The sequence below is a fragment of the Aegilops tauschii genome, chromosome 3 (assembly GCF_002575655.3).
Source record: "Aegilops tauschii subsp. strangulata cultivar AL8/78 chromosome 3, Aet v6.0, whole genome shotgun sequence".
In the NCBI taxonomy this organism is placed as follows: Eukaryota; Viridiplantae; Streptophyta; class Magnoliopsida; order Poales; family Poaceae; genus Aegilops; species Aegilops tauschii.
In genome coordinates, this window is record NC_053037.3 from 5,525,706 (window position 1) to 5,546,550 (window position 20,845).

Genomic DNA, 20,845 nt, shown 5'->3' on the forward strand with positions numbered 1-20,845 from the left:
GTTCATTTGAAATACTTTTGAATTTCAGGGTCTTATAGCTGAAAAAAATCAGTAAATGCATGAAAAATAACAAATGAAGTCAGAAAGGGTTGAAAATTGATAATGTGGCTTTGAATGATGCAATGCTCAAAATAAAATTATATAAAATTTATACAACTAAAATTATCAAAGTATTTTCTGTTCAAAACATTAAAAGCAAAAAAGAATTTTCATAAAATCAATAAAAAGCAAAAAAAAGAAAAAAAATAAATAAGTAGAAATAAAATAAACTTTAATGAAACTCTAATAGAAAAAATGAATTAGAAAACTTTAATGAAACTCTAATAGCAAAAGGAATCAACTAATTGACCCTCAAATTGAAAAGCAATACAAATGAACTCTGAAAAGGTTGAAAGTTGACATGATATCATCATTTCACCCACATAGCATGTGCTAAAAAGTTGAGAGGGTTACGGCAAAAGCTGAATGCACTCCGTGCATTATATATAATTATGTCTGTCAAAAACCATTACAGATTCACATGGATAGATAAGTGACCAAATTAATAGAAGTTCATCATCACATTAAAAACAAAGTACATACATAGTTCTCATTGAACAACATATAGCTCTCCAGAGCATCTAGTTAAACCATACATTGAAACTATGTAAAACCTTTCAATGCAACAACAAATGCGATCATAATGACAACCAAGGTAACAATTGATCCAACGGCATAATGATACCAAGCCTCGGTATGAATGGCATATTTTCTAATCTTTCTAATCTTCAACCGCATTGCATCCATCTTGATCTTGTGATCATCGACGATATCCGCAACATGCAACTCCAATATCATCTTCTCCTCCTCAATTTTTTTATTTTTTCCTTCAAGTAATTGTTTTCTTTTTCAACTAAATTTAACCTCTCGACAATAGGGTCGGTTGGAATTTCCGGTTCAACCACCTCCTAGATAAATAAAATCTATGTCACGTTGGTCGGCATAATTGTCATAAACAATAAATGAACCAAATATTTATAAAAAGATAATATATACCACATCCGAATCATAGACAGGACGAGGACCGACGGGAGCGGATACCAAAACCATCGCACTATATAATAACAAGGAATAATAAAAGTAAGAAAATTAGACAAGTATCTATCTGAAGTAAGATTTTTTTTCTTTCAGAAAGAAGATAAGAACAAGAGGCTCACCACGGTGGTGCCGGCAACGAGATCGACGCGGGCGATCGACGGCGGTGAAGATGGGGACGAGACGTGACAGAATGCTAAACCTAGACAAATCTCGGGGAAAATTGAGCTCGGAGGTCGAGCTTCGAGAGGAGAAAGCTTAACTAGTGTGGCTCGGGCATTTCATCAAACACCTCATGTGCATAGGAGGTGAGCTAGATCACCCAAGTGCCCTCCCCTCGCCCGCCAGAAAACAGAGCACTGTGGAGTGCTCTGCTGCGGCGAGGGGGTATATATAGGCAACTCATTTGTCACGGTTCGTGTCTCGAACCGGGACTAAAGCTCCCCCTTCTGTCCCGGTTCGAGCCATGAACCGGGACCAATGTATGTGGGCCAGGAGCGAGGCCCATTGGTCCCGGTTCGTGCCAGGAACCGGGACAAATGAGTCCAGACGAACCGGGACCAATGCCCACGAGGCCCCGGTCGGCCCTGAGCTCACGAACCGGGATGTATGCCCCCATGGGTCCCGGTTCGTGGCTGAACCGGGACTAATGGGCTGGCCAGGCCCCAACCAAAGCCTTGTTTTCTACTAGTGATATTGGATTGCATTTGTTCAATTATACTATTTGGTATACCTACAATTAAGTGGAAACCAATTAAGGTTGAGCTCCACTGTCGGCGTACGACAACTATCGGGCCAAGGTTGGCCCCTTTTGCTGCGGTGATAGACTACCGCTGCCACCTCCATTGCCGCCCCTACTTCCCAACCACGTTTGCCGCCACAATGCCTAGGAACCGCCTGCTGTGCGGCCTGCTAGAAAGCATCGTTGGTGTCCTCCATCGCCTTGGGGCCATAGCTGGTGCTCCGACCACGTCCAGTCACAAGGTGTATGTCAAACTGCCTCTGTGTTTTCTTTTCATTTTTTTCTTTCTCATCAAATAAATGTCTCAAATAGATCATTAACCTCTCCTATGTCTAGATGAAGAAGTTGTGGGAGATGATATTTGATGTTTCATTGTTCAAGGGGGAGAAGATGACGATTAATTGGAATTGGCGTTTGTCGTGGTCGTTATTGAGGAGGATTTTAGGAGACCAATATCTTGTTCTGAGTTTGATCGAAGATTGTTTCTTCGACATAGGGTCATGGGTCAATGATGTTGAAGAGAGGGAGAGGCTTGGTTCTTAGTGAGGGATTACTTTGCACCGAATGCAGTATAACCCCCTTAATATTTTCAGCGTTGATTCGGATGCACCAATCTTTCTTGAACATCATTCCAAAACTTGTGGATAAACATGATTCTTGGTTTAAGCCGATAACGTATGCAACAGGAGCAGCAAGTGAAAGTTCATTATTGAAGATTATAGCAGTCATGCGAGTCATTGCTTATGGATGCATAGCTGATGCCATCCATGATTATGTTTGCATTAGGGTATATCTCGTCCTTGATTGTGTGTGAGATGATTCTATGAAGATGCAATCGAGATCTATGGATCAAAGTACTTGTGGATTGGCTGTTGGAGGCATTAATTGTGTTATCTATGCTCTATGGATTAAAGGCGCAGGTAAATGTGTCCATCCTTGGCCAGATGGTATATAAGTGAGATCTCATAGTCTCTGAGAACATTAAGGTGTAGTTTAGGTAGAGAGACAACACAATGCAAGACCTATGTTGATGAACTAAAAGGTCACACTGGCATGAGGTCAATTAAAGATGAATAGATTGGAAGTTCCTCACAAGGAAAAGGCATGAGGTCTGACTTGCTATCCTCGTGCTAAGCGTGCCTACAATCTATCTACTCCTTATGAAATGAAAACTCAAGTAGGGAGTCTTCCCTATACAGTGAAAGTTAAAACAAAAGAGAAGTTGGGTGCCAACTGGGCCATGCGCTTGGGAAGGATCAAGAATTCAATTCATGTAACTCATACTTATCGTCGTGCCTATCTACTGTGGCTGCGAGTACGAGAACACCAACTCGTTTGAGCTCAGATCTGGTGAAGTTTCTTGATACTGCAGCCCATTCCTACTCCGTTTGGCAAACAGTGCCTTTGTATGGAAGCATCATGTAGCAATGCCCTATCTTCACACTCAAATATGTTATTGCTACAATGTGGCAAAGGGACGTCAGTTATGATGGTCCTGTCATGTGGGTTCCATAGAAGAACATTGAAATGCATAGCACTCTTGGTGTCCCTCCCGACAATGAAAGATGGATGGGAGACAGTGGAACTATAGTGGGATATTCCGAGGAGTGCTGGTGAGTGGCGACGACGTGCGGGCTGCTAGATCTAGTGGTCGGCGGCTGAGCGAGGGAGTGCGTGAGAGGATTTAGGTTTGGAGAATCTGGGTGTGGTCGTGGCACATGTAGGCCGGATGGAAAAAAATATGAGGTAGGCTGGGCGCTAAGTTTTTGGCCCGCGCGCACAGACGGGCCGGCCCAATTGGCAACTAGTAGTCGGTCGACATTAATCGTTGACCAGCAGTCAGAAGGAAAAAGAAGGTTCCCCGACCAACAATCGGACATCAAATATCGAACTATTCCCGACTGGCGGTTGGTCATGATATGCAAGTATTACCAAAAAAGAACTAGTGAGGAAATTGTACATGACCCACTAGTACTATGAGATTCAATTCAACTGGGTGTGTTCTATTTATATGGAAAAATACGTAGAGATGCATGCACGTATATAAAGGTTTCGAGACAACAGCAAGGTACTCGTTCCAATATTTTTCTCCCACACGCGCATTTTATTACTGGTTGGATACTATTAGTTGATTATTTGGAAGCAAATTTTCTTCTCCCTTGTTAAAAGAAGAAGAAGAGAGAGGGTAAGATGCCGGTGTACTGAACAAACGAATTAACTTGCTGTGGTGCATAGTCTGACATGAAGCTGAAAATACAATTGTTGACTAATTTTTTACTCCATTTTTTCACTTATTCTTTTCCTTTTTAAGGCAAACTTCTTTCTTTTATTTACACAAGAAGAAGAAGAAGAAGAAGAAGAAGAAGAAGAAGAAGAAGAAGAAGAAGAGAACCAACCGGGCCGGTCCTCTAGAAGCCCAACCCAACCCAGTACGCGGACAGAAAGAAACCCCAGAGTCTCGTGCGTTCCTCTAGCCAGATAGCTAGTCTTGGCGAGATTCAAAAAGAAAGATAAAGGATTGGCGGCGTCGGCATGAGCCACCTACACCCCGGCGAGGGTGGCGCCGTGATGCCCGCCCGCCGCCGCAGCGAGCGCCTCCGCTCCCAGATCCACGCGGGCGACGAGGGATCTGGAGTGACCCACCCACGCACCACCCGCCTCCGTCCCCAGATCGACGCCAAAGAGGATGGCGCCGGAGTGACCTGCCATCGCCGCGGTAAGTGCCTCCGTCCCCAGACCTACGCCAGCAAGGACGTCGACGACATGTCCGGCCGCCGCGGCACCTCACCGGAGCAGCCCGCCTCCCTACCGGACAACCAAGATACCGAAAAAGGCTTTCGCCCCGTTTTATATATAAAGCACCAAACCACAAGCATCCAGTACAACCACACGCCACGCCACCGCAACACACGCACACACCCAAGACAGGATACAAAGGCGCTGAGCGCAGCAACACCACTCCTAGCACTACCGCCCCGAAGATATGAAGCTACATATGACGAACCATGCGCTCCAAGGCGGTGCCTTCAGGAAGGATACGACGCCGGAGCGCCGCCACCGCCCGATCCAAGGATCAGAGTTTCCACCGAAGCCGCATGACGGGCAATGAAAGTCGCGACGACGCCTTCAAGAAGGGAACGATCTTCGCCGCCGCCGGTCCGTCCGAAGATAGAGCAGGTTTTCACCTCGGCCAACAATCACCGCCACCGAACGCCACACCCCGGCAACCACGCCGCCCACACGACCATGGTGACTGGGCAGCACCAAGGCACGAGCTTTGTCCAAGAGCATCACGGAACCACCACCACCAGGGCCGCCACCCCATCATCCAAGACCTCGACACCACCTCACCCGTGACCCGCCGCACCCCAACGAAAGAGACGAGCGGAAAGGTCTCACCTTTCGCGCCCCTGGACGACCCCCAGCGTCGAGACCCAATAGGTCGGCCAGAACTGGCATCCACCGACCCATCCTGTTGCCCCAAGCGCAAGATGAGCTCGGTCCTGCAGCAACGAGAGGGGGACGAGGTCAGTCCTGCTGCATCGTGCGCGAGACGAGCTCGGTCCTGCTGCATCGTGCGCGAGACGAGCTCTGTCCTACGGCAGCGGGCGCGAAACGAGTGGTGGACCGCAGCTGGGAGAGGGCCAGCCCTTTGATGGGAGGAGCGCCCGGGAGACGAGGAGATGGGGTGAAGGTCGAGACGGCCCGAACGTAGACAAACCGACGCCGGAGAAGCCGGCCGTTGCCGCAGACAGATCCATCGAGCCACCGTGAAGCCGCCACGACACCGGTAGGCCACCGAGACCTACCCATGCCGCCGCCCATGGCCGGAGCAGCAGCCACGCCCGGCCGCTGCCCATCCGCGTCGCCCGGCGAGCTCCAAGCGCCGGAGCCGCCGGGCACGCACCACCGGAGCCACCGCCATTGCGCCGCCACCCCGACCAGCCGAGGGGGCCTCGGTCAGGGCCGCCGCCCGCAGCCCTAGCCGTCGCGGCCTACGCCGCCGAGAGGCCAGATCCGGAAGAGCCGCCGCGGCCACTGTCTCCAACCTCCAGCCCGCACCACCATCACCAACTGCCGCGGCCACGGCAGAGGTGGCCACCGGCAGCCCGCGCCGCCATGAGCCAGATCTGGCCGCGCAGGAGACACCGCCGTCTCGGGCACACGCGCGCCACCCGCCTAGCCGCTCGCCGCGGGGGGAGGAAGGGACGACAGGGCGCCGCCCCAGCCCGCCGCGCCGCCATGGAGCCCGGCCGCAGCGCCACGACCCGGCCCGGGGCGCCGGCCCGCGCCAGCACCGCCCGAGCGGGGAGACAAAGGGGCCCTGCCGCCGCCGGCAGCAGCAGGGCTTCGCCCGGCCGCGCCCCTAGGCGGCGGCGAGGGAGGAGGAGGAGGGAGGAGGGAGCGGCGGCGAGGGTTGGGGATGGCCTCCGGGCCGCCTCGCGGGAGACGACGCGGAGGGAGAGGAGACGACCGGACAACCAAGATATGCTCTGGGAGATCCTTTTCCGCCTCCCCCAGGACCTATACTCGCTCCCCCGCGCTTCAGCCGTCTGCAAGCAGTGGAGAGGCATCCTCATCGACCCCAAGTTCCTCTGTCGGTTCCATGCGCACCACCGCAAGCCGCCCCTCCTTGGCTTGTTCCATTACAGCACGACACAGATCGTGTTCACGCCCGTCCTGGCCCTTCCAGACCGCATCACCCCTGGGCGCTTCTCCCTTGGACACTGCAGCAGCAACATCCTGCTTGATTCCCGCCACGGCCGCGTCCTCGTCAAAGACTTGGTGCAAAAAGAGATTGTTGTGTGTGATCCTATCACCAGCAAGCAGCACCGCATGGCCATCCCGCCGGAGTTCATCGACCACTACTTCAGCGCGGCAGTGCTCTGCGCTGTCAGCGACCAGGGCCATGTGCACGGCGGCTGCCACTCCTGTCCCTTCAAGGTGGTCCTGGTGTCCATATACGGAGAGGGGCAAACCGTTGTCTGCGTTTACTCCTCAGAGACTGCCACATGGGGCGGTCTCATCTCTACGGAGGCTCCGCATGACGGGTGTTTGCTTGATTGTCCCGGCACCCTTGTTGGTAGTGTACTTTACTGGCCGTTACATATACAGGGAGACAACATACTTGAGTTTGATTTGGACACACAGAATCTTACTGTGATTAAGGGCCCTCCTGATATGCAGATGTATATGACTATTTTCGGCAACTTACATATCATGGAGGCAGAGGATGCATGGCGTTGTTGGTCTTGCTGCGGTGTCTCGCCTTAAGCTTCTAATGTGGCAGAGAAAGATTGATTCTCAGGGTACTCCAGTATGGTTGTTGCGGAAGACCGTTTCATGGCGTAAACTTCTTAAAATCACCAAGAGAAGTGAATCGCTCTATGTGGTGGGGTATGATGAGGATACCAGTATAATCTTTTTAGCTACAAACGATGACAATGTTTATATGGTTCACACCAAGTCAATGCAAGTCAGGAAACTTGATGGAATCATATCAAATTACTGCTATACTTTCACGAGTTCTCATCCACTAGGTGATTACTAATCCTTGGTCTTTTACTTTAGGAGTAACCCAATCTAATTATGCTATATGAACATGATTTCTTGCATTCCGTTCTTGTGATTCTTAAATGTTCACTTACAGCCTGAACTTAGAAAGCAATTATCTGTGATAAAACTTAGTTAGAAATTACAACTTTGCTCGATGGATGAATTTGTATCCATACTATTTTATTATTATATGTTATGTTTCGTTATGATTGTCTTCCGTATTTGAAGATACCAAATCAAACTTCTAATGATTAAATTAGTTGACAAGATTTAGCGCCAAAGCTAACTATATTATTTATCTATTAGTATTTTTATCTATTTTTATATTTTTATTATCTCAACTTCATCAAAACAAGTTCTGTTGAATTTATACTTTCTAAAATAAATTTGATACCTCCTGCAGGTGATTCTTTACATTTGTAGCACAAAAAAATAAATTCCATGAGGAAAGTTTGTTGTTTTGGCATGCATTTATTTAAAACAGAATACCCAATATCATATTTGCTTCAAAAGTTTGTTGTTTTGGCATAATTTTGGCTGATTGACATAACGAGGATTGAGTTCACATGAGGAAGAGTCCAGGCCATTGTGAGGTACCTAAGTATACCGCTTCTATGAATATTCCTTGCATTTTACAGCAGACGGTTTTGTTTTATCTATTGCTAGTATCAAGAGTGACTTCTAACACATCTGTAGAAATAAGTTATATAAGTGAATTATTTTGCTCAAGTTATATTTGTCAGCTCATCTTTCTAACTGTCTCATTTGTCAGTTCATTTGTATTTATTGTGGAACTTCTGTTAACTGCTAGAGTTCTTATGCTTCTAGGCACAGCTATCACTGGTGGAACTAATGGAGCTGAAATGTTGGGATGACCGTCTGGTTTGGCGTGCTAATGTGCTGAAACAACGAAGTGTAAGATCTTCCAAATATAGTTTGTGATATTTGTACTGTTTTATCTTGTGTTTGGATAATATGTATGGTGGCCAATGTGGGTAGCATGCACCCTGAAAGTATTGTCCATTTGGCTGTAGGTATCCGCACATGCTAATAACAATTAAAAGGCCGGTGAGGCTAAGTAAAATAATGATTCCACATGCAGATGATCCACATGTTGTATGCCCAGAGTTCTCCCTTGGTTTTGCTGTTTCTTGTGAAAGCAATATATTACTAGCCCATTTTGCTATTACAAACATCAGTCACCTCATTCAACTCCATCACCTAAGAAATTTGTGTGGAAAGTCTGAAGGATTTATTTTGTTGTCATATGTAGCCAACAATATGAAATGACTCTTCCTTTTTTGAGGAGACATGATATAGCTCTATTTTATGTTGCTGAGTTGACCATGAGTTTGTACACACGCCTTGATCTTGTGCTGTTACATACTTTTAGGTGCCACTACTAGGTTTTGTCGGCATCTGCATCAGGTTACTAACAAATTGACACTTCTGTTTTCTCCAGGTGAAGAAAGGGCTTCCGCAGTTGTTAGTTGCCACCGAGTTTGTCGCATCGTAAACCCTCGTGGTCGGTGGTGTTTATATGTTATTATCTGCAAACGTTTATCGTGCCTTAGCCTAGCCAAGTATGTAATGTAGCAAGATGTTTTTGATTACCTAATCCATGGAATTTTAGCTTAATATTCTAGTATTATTTCAATTCGGATCTCATCATGTCTTGCCTTTTCCACATGCGTGTGCTTGGCAGCTCTTCTCTTTAGCCAGGAGAGTATCTGCCACAAGTATTTGTATGTTTGTGTCTGCTCGGCTTTGGTTTGAAAAGAAAGGCATTCCTCGACAGCTCTGGTTTGAAAATATATGTAGCATGTGCTTGGCAGCACTTGGGAATGCCAGGAAGTTGTTCTAGATTTTTACATTTTTTTACAAATTCTAGATCGTTTGCTTGGCAGAGGGTTGGATCAAATCAAATGTGCATCCCTTCGACTAGAGCGAACCCTCGTCCGCATGGTGTCGGTGTCGGTAAAGAAGTGATATTGTTGTTAACATGACTAAAATTAGTGATGTAGATGTTTGAATGACAGAGACGCGGCTTTCTTACCCGGGAAATGAGGTTGTTGCTGCTAACCAATGGGAGTACTTTGTAGTGGTTCATATGAGCCAGAGGACTCTGTCATCCTAGCAGCAGCTATTTTCTGTACGGTAGCAAGTCTTTGGCCGTAATTTTCTGTAATCGTGCTATATGTTGGTGGTGAGAGACCTGCAGGCTTCAACTTTGGTAGGCTTTGTTGAATCTGATTCTGTTCTGACAACCCAAAATAATATGCTATCTATATAGTACTTTCAGTGTACTATATACTTGGATGTGGTCACCTAAAGAATGAGATTTGGGATGTTGATCAGTACTGCTACCTGATCTAACCCACAATACTTGGACCAAAAATATATGCATTATACTGGGAATACATATGCTTTGTTGTCTGTCGTGCTTAATTTGCTGAGATCTGGTTACCAATCATACGCTGGTGAAGTGGTGTATGTATATTGGCATGAGTGGAAAATACACTTGTGAGCGTTTGAATGTGTTACTGGTTTGCTGCAATTCAAGGCTGGATCGATGAGCTACACCCGCCTGTTTTCATGTGGTTTGCAGAGGGCTTTATGATCCTATCCTGGCAGACAGCGGCCAGTTATCCATCATAACTTTGTTGCAACTTAGTGAGGAACTCAGGTTTTACTCTTTTGTTCAGATTTATTTCTGCAGCACAAATCTGTTATTCCCTCCTTAAAGAACCTTAAAGAAATATAAGACCATTTAGATGACTATTTAGTGATCTAAACGCCCTTATATTTCTTTACAGAGGGAGTACTAGCTAGTGTTTTGTAGCTCAAACAAAAGCATGTTTCAGAATGCTCCTAGCTCTGCAAAAGCAGAGAGATAACACTGAGTTTTTTGTTGTTGTTGTAGGTTTTATTTACTAGGAGTGCTCTTGAATTCCTTGCAGATTCAACTGGGTGGGTTTCTAATCAATTTCCAAATGACGATGGCCTGAACCTCTGTGTGTGTGTCTGTCGTAAGGCATTCATCTTCAACTAGAGCAGAGAGGACTAGAGACACGGGGTAACATTTGGTTTTGCTGCAGAAAATTGAGCACCGCCTTGCCAAACGGTTTTGCTCTAGTAGTAATGGCAGCGAGAACTGATCCATAGTGTTAGATTAGACCGACGAAACTGAAACTCCATGCCACCACCACGGTTATTTAAAAGCAACTATTCTATGCCACAGAGAGAATATACACAGTTATTCAGGTTCCGCTTGCTCAAACATTTTCAAATTAGCGCAGAGTGGAGAAATGAAGGAGCCAACTAAGCGACGTGAAGATAGTTCACTAGAATTAACACCTGGTGAGTAAATCTCCGTGAATAATAAAAAAAGGAAGAACATCTTGGAAAGGAAATTGTGCATGATCCCCTAGTACAATTGACATTGCTCGCTCCAGTTGCTTCGAGATTCACTTCAACTGGGTAAGTTTTACTTATACTGAGACAAATATGCAGTGCTTCGGGTTGCATGCACATATGTAGGGTTTTCCCCATAGATTAAAATCGCGGGAGAAATGATTTCGCGGCGGCCTCTCCGAGCAGCTATAGCGGCCGCCATAGCGGGCAATCGCAGCAAATAGCGGAAATTTTTCTGGTGGAAGAGATTATTTCTAGAGGGTTTTGCTCATTGTTGAGCCATTTAGAGGGATTTGTGGGGGATATCGCGGCAGCAGCCATAGCGTAGCGGCGAGGCTCCCGGGCAGTTATAGCGCAGCTATAGCGGCTATTTCGCGGGCTATTTTAATCTATGGTTTTTCCACACAGCGGCAGGGTAATAGTTAATTATCCGATAGGGTTTTTGCTTATACTGAGACAAATATGTAGGGTTTCATGCACATATATAGGGTTTTTTTCACACAGCGGCAGGGTACTCGTTCACACACAGACACACTATACCACAGGTTCGATACTAGTACTCCCTTCGTAAAAAAATTATAAGAGCGTTTAGAACACTAAAGTAGTGATCTAAACGCTCTATATATTTCTTTAAAGAGGGAGTAATAGTTAATTATCTGCGAGTAAATTTTATTTTCCCTGGTTGACAACAAAAGAAGAGTAAGGCTAATAATGCCGATGTATTTAATCTACAAATAAACTTGCTGAACTGCATACATAAAAAAAAACTTGCTGAACTGCATAGTAGTCTGACCTCTGACCTCCATTGTTCACCCACTTTTTTTTTCTGTTTTTTTTTGGGGGTCGTTGTTAGTTCGCTCACTCGAGCTGACCCAAAGATCCGGAGGGCCACTTCCAGCAGCAGTTGGTGGGTTAACAAATGGCCATACCATTCAAATGTGGCAAAAGGAGGTCAATTCCCAGAGTGTTAACAAATAGTTTTTGTGGCAGACCATTGAAATGCATAACATTCATGGGTTACCTGCTCAGATTGAAGGAAAGAAGGCAAAGTTATTTATACTGGGATATGCTAAGGATACTGATGGAATACTTTTATATATGGACGAAAGTGTCTATATGGTTCAACTAAAGTTGATGCAATCTAGAAAACTTTGTGAAAGACCCCCGAAAAATCACTATCATTCTTTCGAGAGTTTCTATATGCCAGGTGATTGTTCGGTCTTATTCCTCATACAGTAGGAGCAGTAACCTAACCTTGTTATGTTTCGTACATGGATGCTCAAATAGCTTTGCTAGATTAATGAACTTATAGATAGCCATATTGTTTCATTTAATACAGCCGTATTTTGTGTTATCATCCAATATACTCAATCCGTCGCACAATATAAGACATTTTTTGCAAGCTATGTTAGGTTGAGAAACGTCTTATATTAAGGGACGGAGGGAGTAGTTGCCTTCATCCTTGTGAGGTAACAAGTCAAATATCAAATGAAATTAGTCATAATGTAAAATCAAATGTCAAATGGTTAACTCATTTGGCATGTTTGGAACCTCAGCTAGCTATATTCTTCTACCCGATATTGTTAATCTTGCTATTACTATTAACTCCCTAAAAGAACTTTGGTTGAACCGTACCTTCCGGAATAATAGTTTTATTTGTCACTTAGGGTGTCGTGCTTAGGGCAGCCCCAGCAGCAGTTGATGTGGTGGCCGTGGGTGCAGATCGGGGTAGTGATCGCTGGATGGAAGAGGAAGAACCTATGCTTTAATACCATGTAGGATTTCAGGAAGCGTCTCACGCCTCACAGGACGGCGCGTACAATGTATTTATATTGCGGTGCTTATGGTGTAATAACATACAAGCTGGAAATTACATCCGGGGGTTATTGGACTTGATACACAAGGAATACTAGGGATTACATGGAAAACGGTTAAGGTTTATCTCAACCAAACCATGTACAGTGATAGGATCTAGAAGGTTCTAGTATATTCCTGTGGCATATCTTAACAGCTGCATCATAGCTTTTTGACATCTTAAATTTGGTTGCATGGTTTTCGCTCTTTATTCTGATATATAGCAGAACGAATCAAGCAATGTTGATCAATGACTGGCTTCATTCCGTGCGGCCGCTATCGATTTATTGTAGGCCACTTGGATCTTCTTCAGCTTCACAACCACATCGCTCATTGTCATCCTTTGGTCAGGAGAGTCGCTAGTGCATGCCAAACCCAACTCAAATATCGGCACAAGAAAGCCTTCCATGCTGCAGCTAAAAGACCCTTGTAGTAGCTGATCATCCACAACACGGACAAGTTCTGCCGGAAACGCCTCAACAACCCACTGCCTCAGGCTTATATCTCCGACAAAAAACGCATCTATGGGTCTCTTTCCAGTGAAGACTTCAAAGAGCATGATTCCAAAGCTGAATACATCACTTTTTCGTGAAGCTTTTCCCTGAGCCCCATACTCTGAAATTAAGGCATGCCTGATTAACCTAATTACTCAATGGTTCAATAAGAAGTAGATTGAGCAAGAAAATTGCTAGATAGTAATAGTACCTGGTGCCATGTAGCCAACAGTTCCAGGCATGCTCGCAGTGATCGTAGAGCTGTTATCACCTAGTAACAACTTTGCAATGCCAAAGTCTGCCACATGTGCTGTCATGTCCTCATCGAACAACACATTGCTAGAGTTCAAGTCACAGTGCAGAACCACCTCGTAGTGTTCATGGTGTAGATACTCCATTGCCAATGACACATTGAGCATGATGCCTAGTCTCTCACTGAATCCCAATGGTGTTGTACCTTGCGAGTTGTGCAGGAGCATCTCTAAGCTGCCATTGGGCATGTATTGAAGCACCAATGCCCTAAATTCCAAGTTGGAACAGGTATTGAGTATCCTCATTAGATTGCGGTGTCGTGCCATCCGTAGTACACCACACTCTGTATCAAAGATTCTCATCGCTTGTTCTAGCTTCATATCTAGTACTTTGATTGCAACAATCAAGCCGTTGCTTAGCCGACCCTTGAAAACTTTTCCAAAACTTCCAGACCCTAGCAGGTTGCTCTCACTAAAATTATCAGTTGCTCGAACAAGCTCATGGTACGAGACCAGGTGATGGGTGAGCATGTCAACCATACCGGGAGAAGCTGACATCCCTAGCCGCTTCTTAATCCTCTTTCTGAGCATTACATATATGCAGAAAGCTACAAGTCCAATTGCTATGATGATAGTAGGCAGCCAAATTTTCAGCATGAAGCCATTATTAGTTCTTTTAGAGTTACTTGGGCACATTGGAAATCCTAAATGTGAAGCACCACAAAGCCCTGAATTCCCCGTCAAGGATTGTTGGCTAATATTTGAGAAGACACCACCTTCTGGTACTTGACCTGGTAGCTTGTTGAAAGACAGGTTCAAGCTGGTCAGGATGGTGAAATTGACTAGGTACTTTGGTATTGTACCAGAGAGACTGTTATGTGATAGGTCCAAAGTTTGCAAGCTAGTTAGCTTGTTGAAAGATTCTGGAAGTGAATCATTAAATGAATTGTGTGACAGGTTCAGATAGGCTATCATTTCGAGTTGTCCAATCGAATATGGGATGCTACCAACCAAGAGGTTGGCAGAGAGGTCCATGCTGTCAATTTGCTTCAAATAGCCCATATCAACTGGTAATGTGCCAGTCAAAAAGTTTTGAGAAACATCTAGCAGAATGAGACTATTAAGATGAAATAAACTCGATGGGATAATTGATGATAACTGGGTGGCAAACAATGCCATGTATTCTAATTTGGTCAGGTTACCAATCCCCTCCGGTATTGAACCAGACAATTTATTGTTGGAAAGGAACAGATTTCCTATATTCTTGAGCATTGCAATCTGAGGTGGGATGGACCCAAACAAGTGATTTCCGTCGAGGTCAAGCCACTGGAGATTCTCCATCATCATGATGGATTCTGGAATCTTGCTATCTAATCGATTATCCGAAAAATCTAGCAATTCAAGACCCGTGAGGTTCGAAATCGTATCCGGAAGTTCACCGACAAAATTGTTCTCAGACGCACCGAAAATCTGCAGATGGCTCGATAGGTTCCCCACATAGTTAGGAATGCCCTCGGTGAAATTATTTGAAGAGATGTGAATAAACCGGAGCTTTCTAAAATTGGAAAAACTGGATAAGAAGCTAAGATCTCCCTCTAGGCGGTTCTCTGAAATATCAATCTCAATCATAGAGTTGGTACTACCGATTGTCCGTGGAACTGATCCAAGGAACATGTTATTGTTTAAGAACATGAATGCTAATTCAGTCAGGAATTGGTCCTACTAGTTGGCAGTGTGAGAGATCCAACCAAGTGAGTTGGTCCAACTGTCCAAATTCTTCCGAAATTCTTCCGAACATGAATAGCCGGGCAGGGCTAGTAAACCTAGCTGAGTAAGGTTGCTAAGTGCAACTGGAATTGGACCAACAAGGTGATTCCAACCCAAGGAAAGGTAACTGAGATGGGAAAGAGATAGTTTGGAGGTAGCGACAAGAGGAGAGCCCCAACGGAATCTCACCAGTGAATCTGTTGCCGCCCAGGCTGATCTGTTGCAACGCTGGGAGATTAAAACTTTCGTTGTTAGGGATTGGACCAGTTAAGTTGTAGTTCAATATAAGCCAGATTTCACTTAATCTAGAATTATTGAATATGGATGGAGGTACTGGGCCGCTGAAATGATTCACTTGAAGGTCAAGGTACTCAAGCATTGGTAAGGAGCCAATACAAGATGGTATATGTCCCGATAGGCTGTTGTTGCCGAAGCTCAGGCGAGTTATCAGAGGGGTATTATTAAATAGATAGGTTGGTATTGAGCCGCTCAGGTAATTCCCAAAGATATTGAAGTAGACAAGACTCTGCAGGTTCTGCAGTTCTGCCGGGATTGAACCAGATAGATGGCTATAATACAAGGCAAGAACACGAAGCCTTGTGAAGTTTCCTGTGGTGGTTGGGATGCTACCTGATAGGCCATTGAATCCGGGATATAGGCATTTAAGACGACGAAGCCGTCCTAAATCATCAGGGATGGAGCCCGTGATATTTGTATTGTTGTGGTTGAGGACGGAGAAGAAAGAGAGATTACCAAGGTGTGGAGTGATTGGTCCATGTAGGGGGGAGCCCGGCAGTTCCAAAGCGGTGACGCGCTGCCGGCGGCGACTGCATGTGACGCCAAACCAGTGGCAGAAATTCGTGCTGGTGGTCCAGTTGCTGGCAATGATGCCGAGAGTGTCGGAGAGCTGTGCTTTGAAAGCAAGCAGGGCAGCAAGATCAGTGACGCTACCGTTGCTCTTGGTTGGACCAGGAGAAGAAGATGTGGGTACAGTCGGCAGCAAGGTGATCAAGAACAGAATGGGTATGGATATAGATGGAAATCCAAGTGAGGCCATGTATGGGGCAGAGATGCAAGTGCATGCTTTGGCTTTGAGCTGATATCTTATCGATCGATCGATCTTTATATGGTGGGAAGGATAGTTTTTTGATAGGCTCCAGCTTCCAAGTGGTGCTTTTGGCATGACCTTCACTATTTTTCGAGAAGGGGAGTACCCTGACCTCTGCATTATAGGATGCACACAGTCATTTTATTAAACGCGAATCAAGTTCAAGTCACCGAGTACCAGTAATACAAATAAAAAGGAAACGCAGCCACAAGTGGCGCTTTCGGCATCAAAGACCTTAATTATTGTGTAATATTTTTGTGGATTAGTGGAGATATCCGAAGCGGTGCTTGTGAGATTTTTTGATACGCTCCAGCTTCCAAGTGTTTGATAGTGACATGTATTAGCAATACCAAATTCAAAAGCATGTAGAGTAGAAATTATAAACCCACAGATTGTAGCACGCTGGTATTATGCATGCTTACATCATAAGCCCTCCTGTCTTTGTCCATTTGCAACCACTAGTTTGTGTTGCTTTCAGTTTCAACTTTCAAAGACATACTTTCAGCATTTAGATACGAGCAGCACTGGAACCATAGACCGGGTCTTCATCCTTCATACTGATGATGTGATGTGCATTTACCGTGTCATGGTATGTTTACTGCTGCTAACGAGGAAGGATTGGACTGCAATCTCACACGGCGCGCGAGATGTCACACTCAAATGTGGAATTCTTCCACGAGAACTGAGCCAACCAGTGCAGCAGCTGTCATGTACTACTACAGCATGACCCTGACTGCTACCTGCCGACGAAGAATAGGGGCGTCGCCTTCATCATCGTCGGTGACCACTTATTAATAGTTAAAAGGATTAGCAAACGTCTCAATTTTATTATGCAGAATTACCTCATTGCTTAAAATGACGAACTGTAGCAAATGCAAAATTACCTCATCTTCCCAACTTGTACCTGAAACTTCTACCAGATTTAAATAAATGTGTTTCGGCAAAAACAGATATATTAAAATATGAGTTCATAAGAAAATAGCAGTTAGCTTCAGGAATTTGTAGGTTTTTCATGAAATCCATGGCAAGAGTTTCATACAACGGAAACTGGAGTTCCTAGCACAAAAGGTTTGAGCAAATCAGAAAACACAGATCAACGGCAGCAGCAGCAGCAGCTGAAGCGATTGTTTCATACTTCGTTTCTTAAAGAGTAGTCGGTACTTGTCTTGCATTTCTAAACCTTCATGGTGAAATGGCAAGAATAGTACCATGGAGCTTTCTAGCTAGACCATACAACACGGCGGAAGCTTCAGTGGTTCCTGCCCAGGCACGCAACTACCATGATGAGAACAACTTCAACCTGGTTGTACTTGTCATCCAAACGAAAATATCGACTAATCGCGTGACTAGTCCATGAGTCGGTGTCCTGGGGATTTGGCTGGACTCGTAAGCCGTAATCCTCGAATAACATACAGAACCTCAAAGACACCACAAGATATTGCATTCAATGTTGATTTTTCTACACGGTGATTTAGGCTGCAGCAGCTATCACGGTGATTGGAAGTTTGAAACACAATATCACACGGCGGGATGTTGCATTCAGAGGCGGAATTCTTCCACGATAACCGAGCCAACCAGTGCAGCAGCTGTCAGCGTACTACTGCAGCACGGCCTTGGCTGCCACCTGACGACAAAGAATGGGGCGTCGCCTTCGTTGGTGACTACTTAATCAAAGTTAAAAGGAAGGATTAGCAAAATAATCATTCCTTAGAAAGGATGAACTGCAGCAAATGCATAGACATAGGTTCTCCATCTTCTCAACTTGTAGATGAAGATTCTACCAAATTTAAACAAATGAAATATTAAAACATATGTTGGTGTTGCCCCCGCGGCTGCCCGGTGGCAAACCCTAGCTACCGGCGGCCGCCCCCACCTCCCTTACCGGCTCCCCCCGCCACCCCCCCCACACCCCGCGCCGCAGCCGCGTGGAGCCGCCGGGCAAAGCCCCACCGGCGTAGGCGGCGGCGGGGCTCTGGTTCCCCTCTCCGTGGCGCGCTGCTGGCGCGGGATGACGGCTCGGGCAGGGGTGGCGGGCTGGCGCAGGGCCCTCCGGCATGGCGGTGAGCGGACGACGACGGCGGGCGGCTTCAATGTGTTGTGTCGGCCTTCTTCTCGCTCGTGGCGTGGCGGCTGCATGGGCTGATTCATCGGGTGGTCATGTGCGCGTGGATCCCTGCTAGGTCCGACCGGATCTGGCTCCGGGCTGGCCATGCGCGACGCGGGTGGTGGCTGGCGGCCTTGCTGGGTCGCTGGAAGCAGGGGCACGGGCTGGAGGTCGTGATCTGGCCTGGCGGCCGACGGGTGGTGGTGGTGCACATTGGGTGGACAGCGAAGCGGCTGCTCCGGGGCGTTGCCAGCTGCTCTAGGCCCATTTCATCCAGGGGTGCAAGTCTTGGCCGACATGGGCTGCGGGCGGCTACCCCTGCCTCGGCTCGGCTAGTGGGGGTGGCGCCGCAGCAGTGGTGGTTCTGGCGGGTGTGCTGGCCAGGTTCTCGCCGGCTCCGGCAGCTAGACTTTGACGGGCAGAGCATGCCACATCAGCCCCTGACAGCGGGTCCCAACGGTCAGATACACCATCAATACGCGTTTATACGCAGTTTAGACCGTTTTGCAACACTTAGGCCCCGAGTTGGTACTGAACTGCAAAACTTTTGAGTAGTGGTATCAATTCGTGAGTAGGTGCTGAAGTGTGGTACCAACATGCAATTAACTCGGGTCTTAGCCGACATGGGCTGCGGGCAGCTACCCCTACCTCGGCTCGGCTAGTGGGGGTGGCGGCACAACAGTGGTGGTTCTGGCGGGCGTGCTGGTTGGGTTCTCATCGGCTCCGGCAGCTGGACTTTGACGGGCGGCGTGGTGGACAGTTTTGGTGACTCTCAAGGTTGGTGGTGGTGGTCGATTGTCGCCTTGCCGGTGGACAGGTGGCTTTGGTGGCCTCTTGTGGATCTGTAACGGCTGCCATGGTGGGACGACACAGGGGTTGTTCAGTGGGAATGTAGACTGGAGAGATGGGAGGCGCCCACGCAGTCGGGCCACCCGTCACTGGTACAGGGGTGTGCCGGTCATGGATGCGTCCGCTCCCCCTCCTTCCCGTTTCCTTGACCGAGTGCACGCAGTCGCCGTTCCGGCGAAGTTCGAGGCAGGGCGTGGGCTGCTGTTTTGTCTCTAGGGCGGCCGTTTTGGACCAAAGCCGATGCCTTCTCGGTCTTGGGGCTGTCTGGATGGAGGGCGGCGGCCCTTGTGGCGGGAGTCGCGGCGTTCGTGGGCGGAACGTGCGTCACAGTTGCGGGCGGGCAGCCATGGCCATGCGGGTGGCATGGATGTTTGTGTTCGGCGTAGCATGGGTATGCCAGAAGGGTGTGAGCGCCGGGGTACATAACCGGTCTGGTTTCACTGGCCGTCGGTGGCAATGTCCGCGGACGCCGTTCCCCTTCTTGAAGGTTCCGTCGCGGTTGCTCCCACTTCTCTCGGTCTGCTCCAGGTGAAAACTTGATCTTCATGATCGGACAGTGGCGACACAATGGAGCTGAAATGTTAGCATGACTACCTGGTTTGCTGTGCTAATGTGCTGAAAAATTTGCACTGGTAAGAAGATTTTCTGATTGTATTTTTTGAGATTTTGACCTTTTGATTTTCTCTCCAGAAAATATGTGGTGGCCAATATAGATGCTAAGTAATTTGGTGGTTTCATATTCTATAAGTTGAAAGCCGTGTATTTCTAGCCAATTTTATTAGCATAATCACCATTCTCATCATTCAACTCCCCCACCCAACAAATATGTGTCAAAAGGCTTTTGGTGTCAGTGGTGTTCTGGGATGTGGAGCTAGTACTATGATATAGCTCTTTTTTTAGGGGATACTTGCTCTTTTTTATTTTGCTGATCTCATCATGAGTTTGTACTGTCTTTTTTTTCGCTTGCTAGTTTATACTGTCTTGTTCATACACTATGTTACATAGGTGCTATTATAAGATTTCATATTTGTCTGTATTGAGTTACTAGAAGATTAACACTTTTGTTTTCTCCAGGTGAAGAATGGCTGCTGCAGTTGTTAGTTGTCACCGAGTCTGTCGTGTCGCATCAATGGGTCGGTGGTGTTTATATACATGTTATCTGCAAAAACTTATGGTGCCTTAATTGAGTCAAGTAAAGTAATGTACTAAGATGCTTTTGAATACGTAATCTGGGGATTTTCGGCCTATACTAGTATTATTTTAAGTTGGGTTTCGTCATGTCTTACTTTTTTCTACATGTTGTGTGCTTGGCAGCTCATCTCTTGAGCCTAGACTTTTATGTTTGTCTGTACTATCCAGCCGTTGTTTGAGAAGAATTGGCATGGCTGTGCTAACGGAATGCCAGGAAGTTCCTCTAGATCTGTTTATATGCTAGATCAAATCAGATCTGCACCCATTCGACCAAAACGAACCCTTGTAAGCATGGTTTCGGTCTTGGTCTAGAAGTTATTTCGACGTTTAGACATCTGAAATAATTGCTCTAGAAATTTGGTTGAGAGATACGGGACTTTATTTGCCCTGGGAGCGAGGTTGCTGCTGTTGTCCAGTTATTTTGTAGTGGTACATATGAGC

The 20,845-nt window shown here is 46.4% G+C and overlaps 1 protein-coding gene and 1 pseudogene across 1 annotated transcript; one reads left to right on the plus strand and one right to left on the minus strand.

Annotated features, from left to right (window-relative positions):
• The first annotated feature begins 6,304 nt into the window (after positions 1 to 6,304).
• Positions 6,305 to 7,090, plus strand: LOC109786720 (uncharacterized). The gene has a single exon (XM_020345288.2). The coding sequence runs from the start codon at positions 6,305 to 6,307 to the stop codon at positions 7,088 to 7,090; it is 786 nt and encodes a 261-aa protein (XP_020200877.2).
• A 5,313-nt stretch (positions 7,091 to 12,403) lies between these two features.
• Positions 12,404 to 16,314, minus strand: LOC109786721 (uncharacterized; annotated as a pseudogene).
• Positions 16,315 to 20,845: the final 4,531 nt, after the last annotated feature.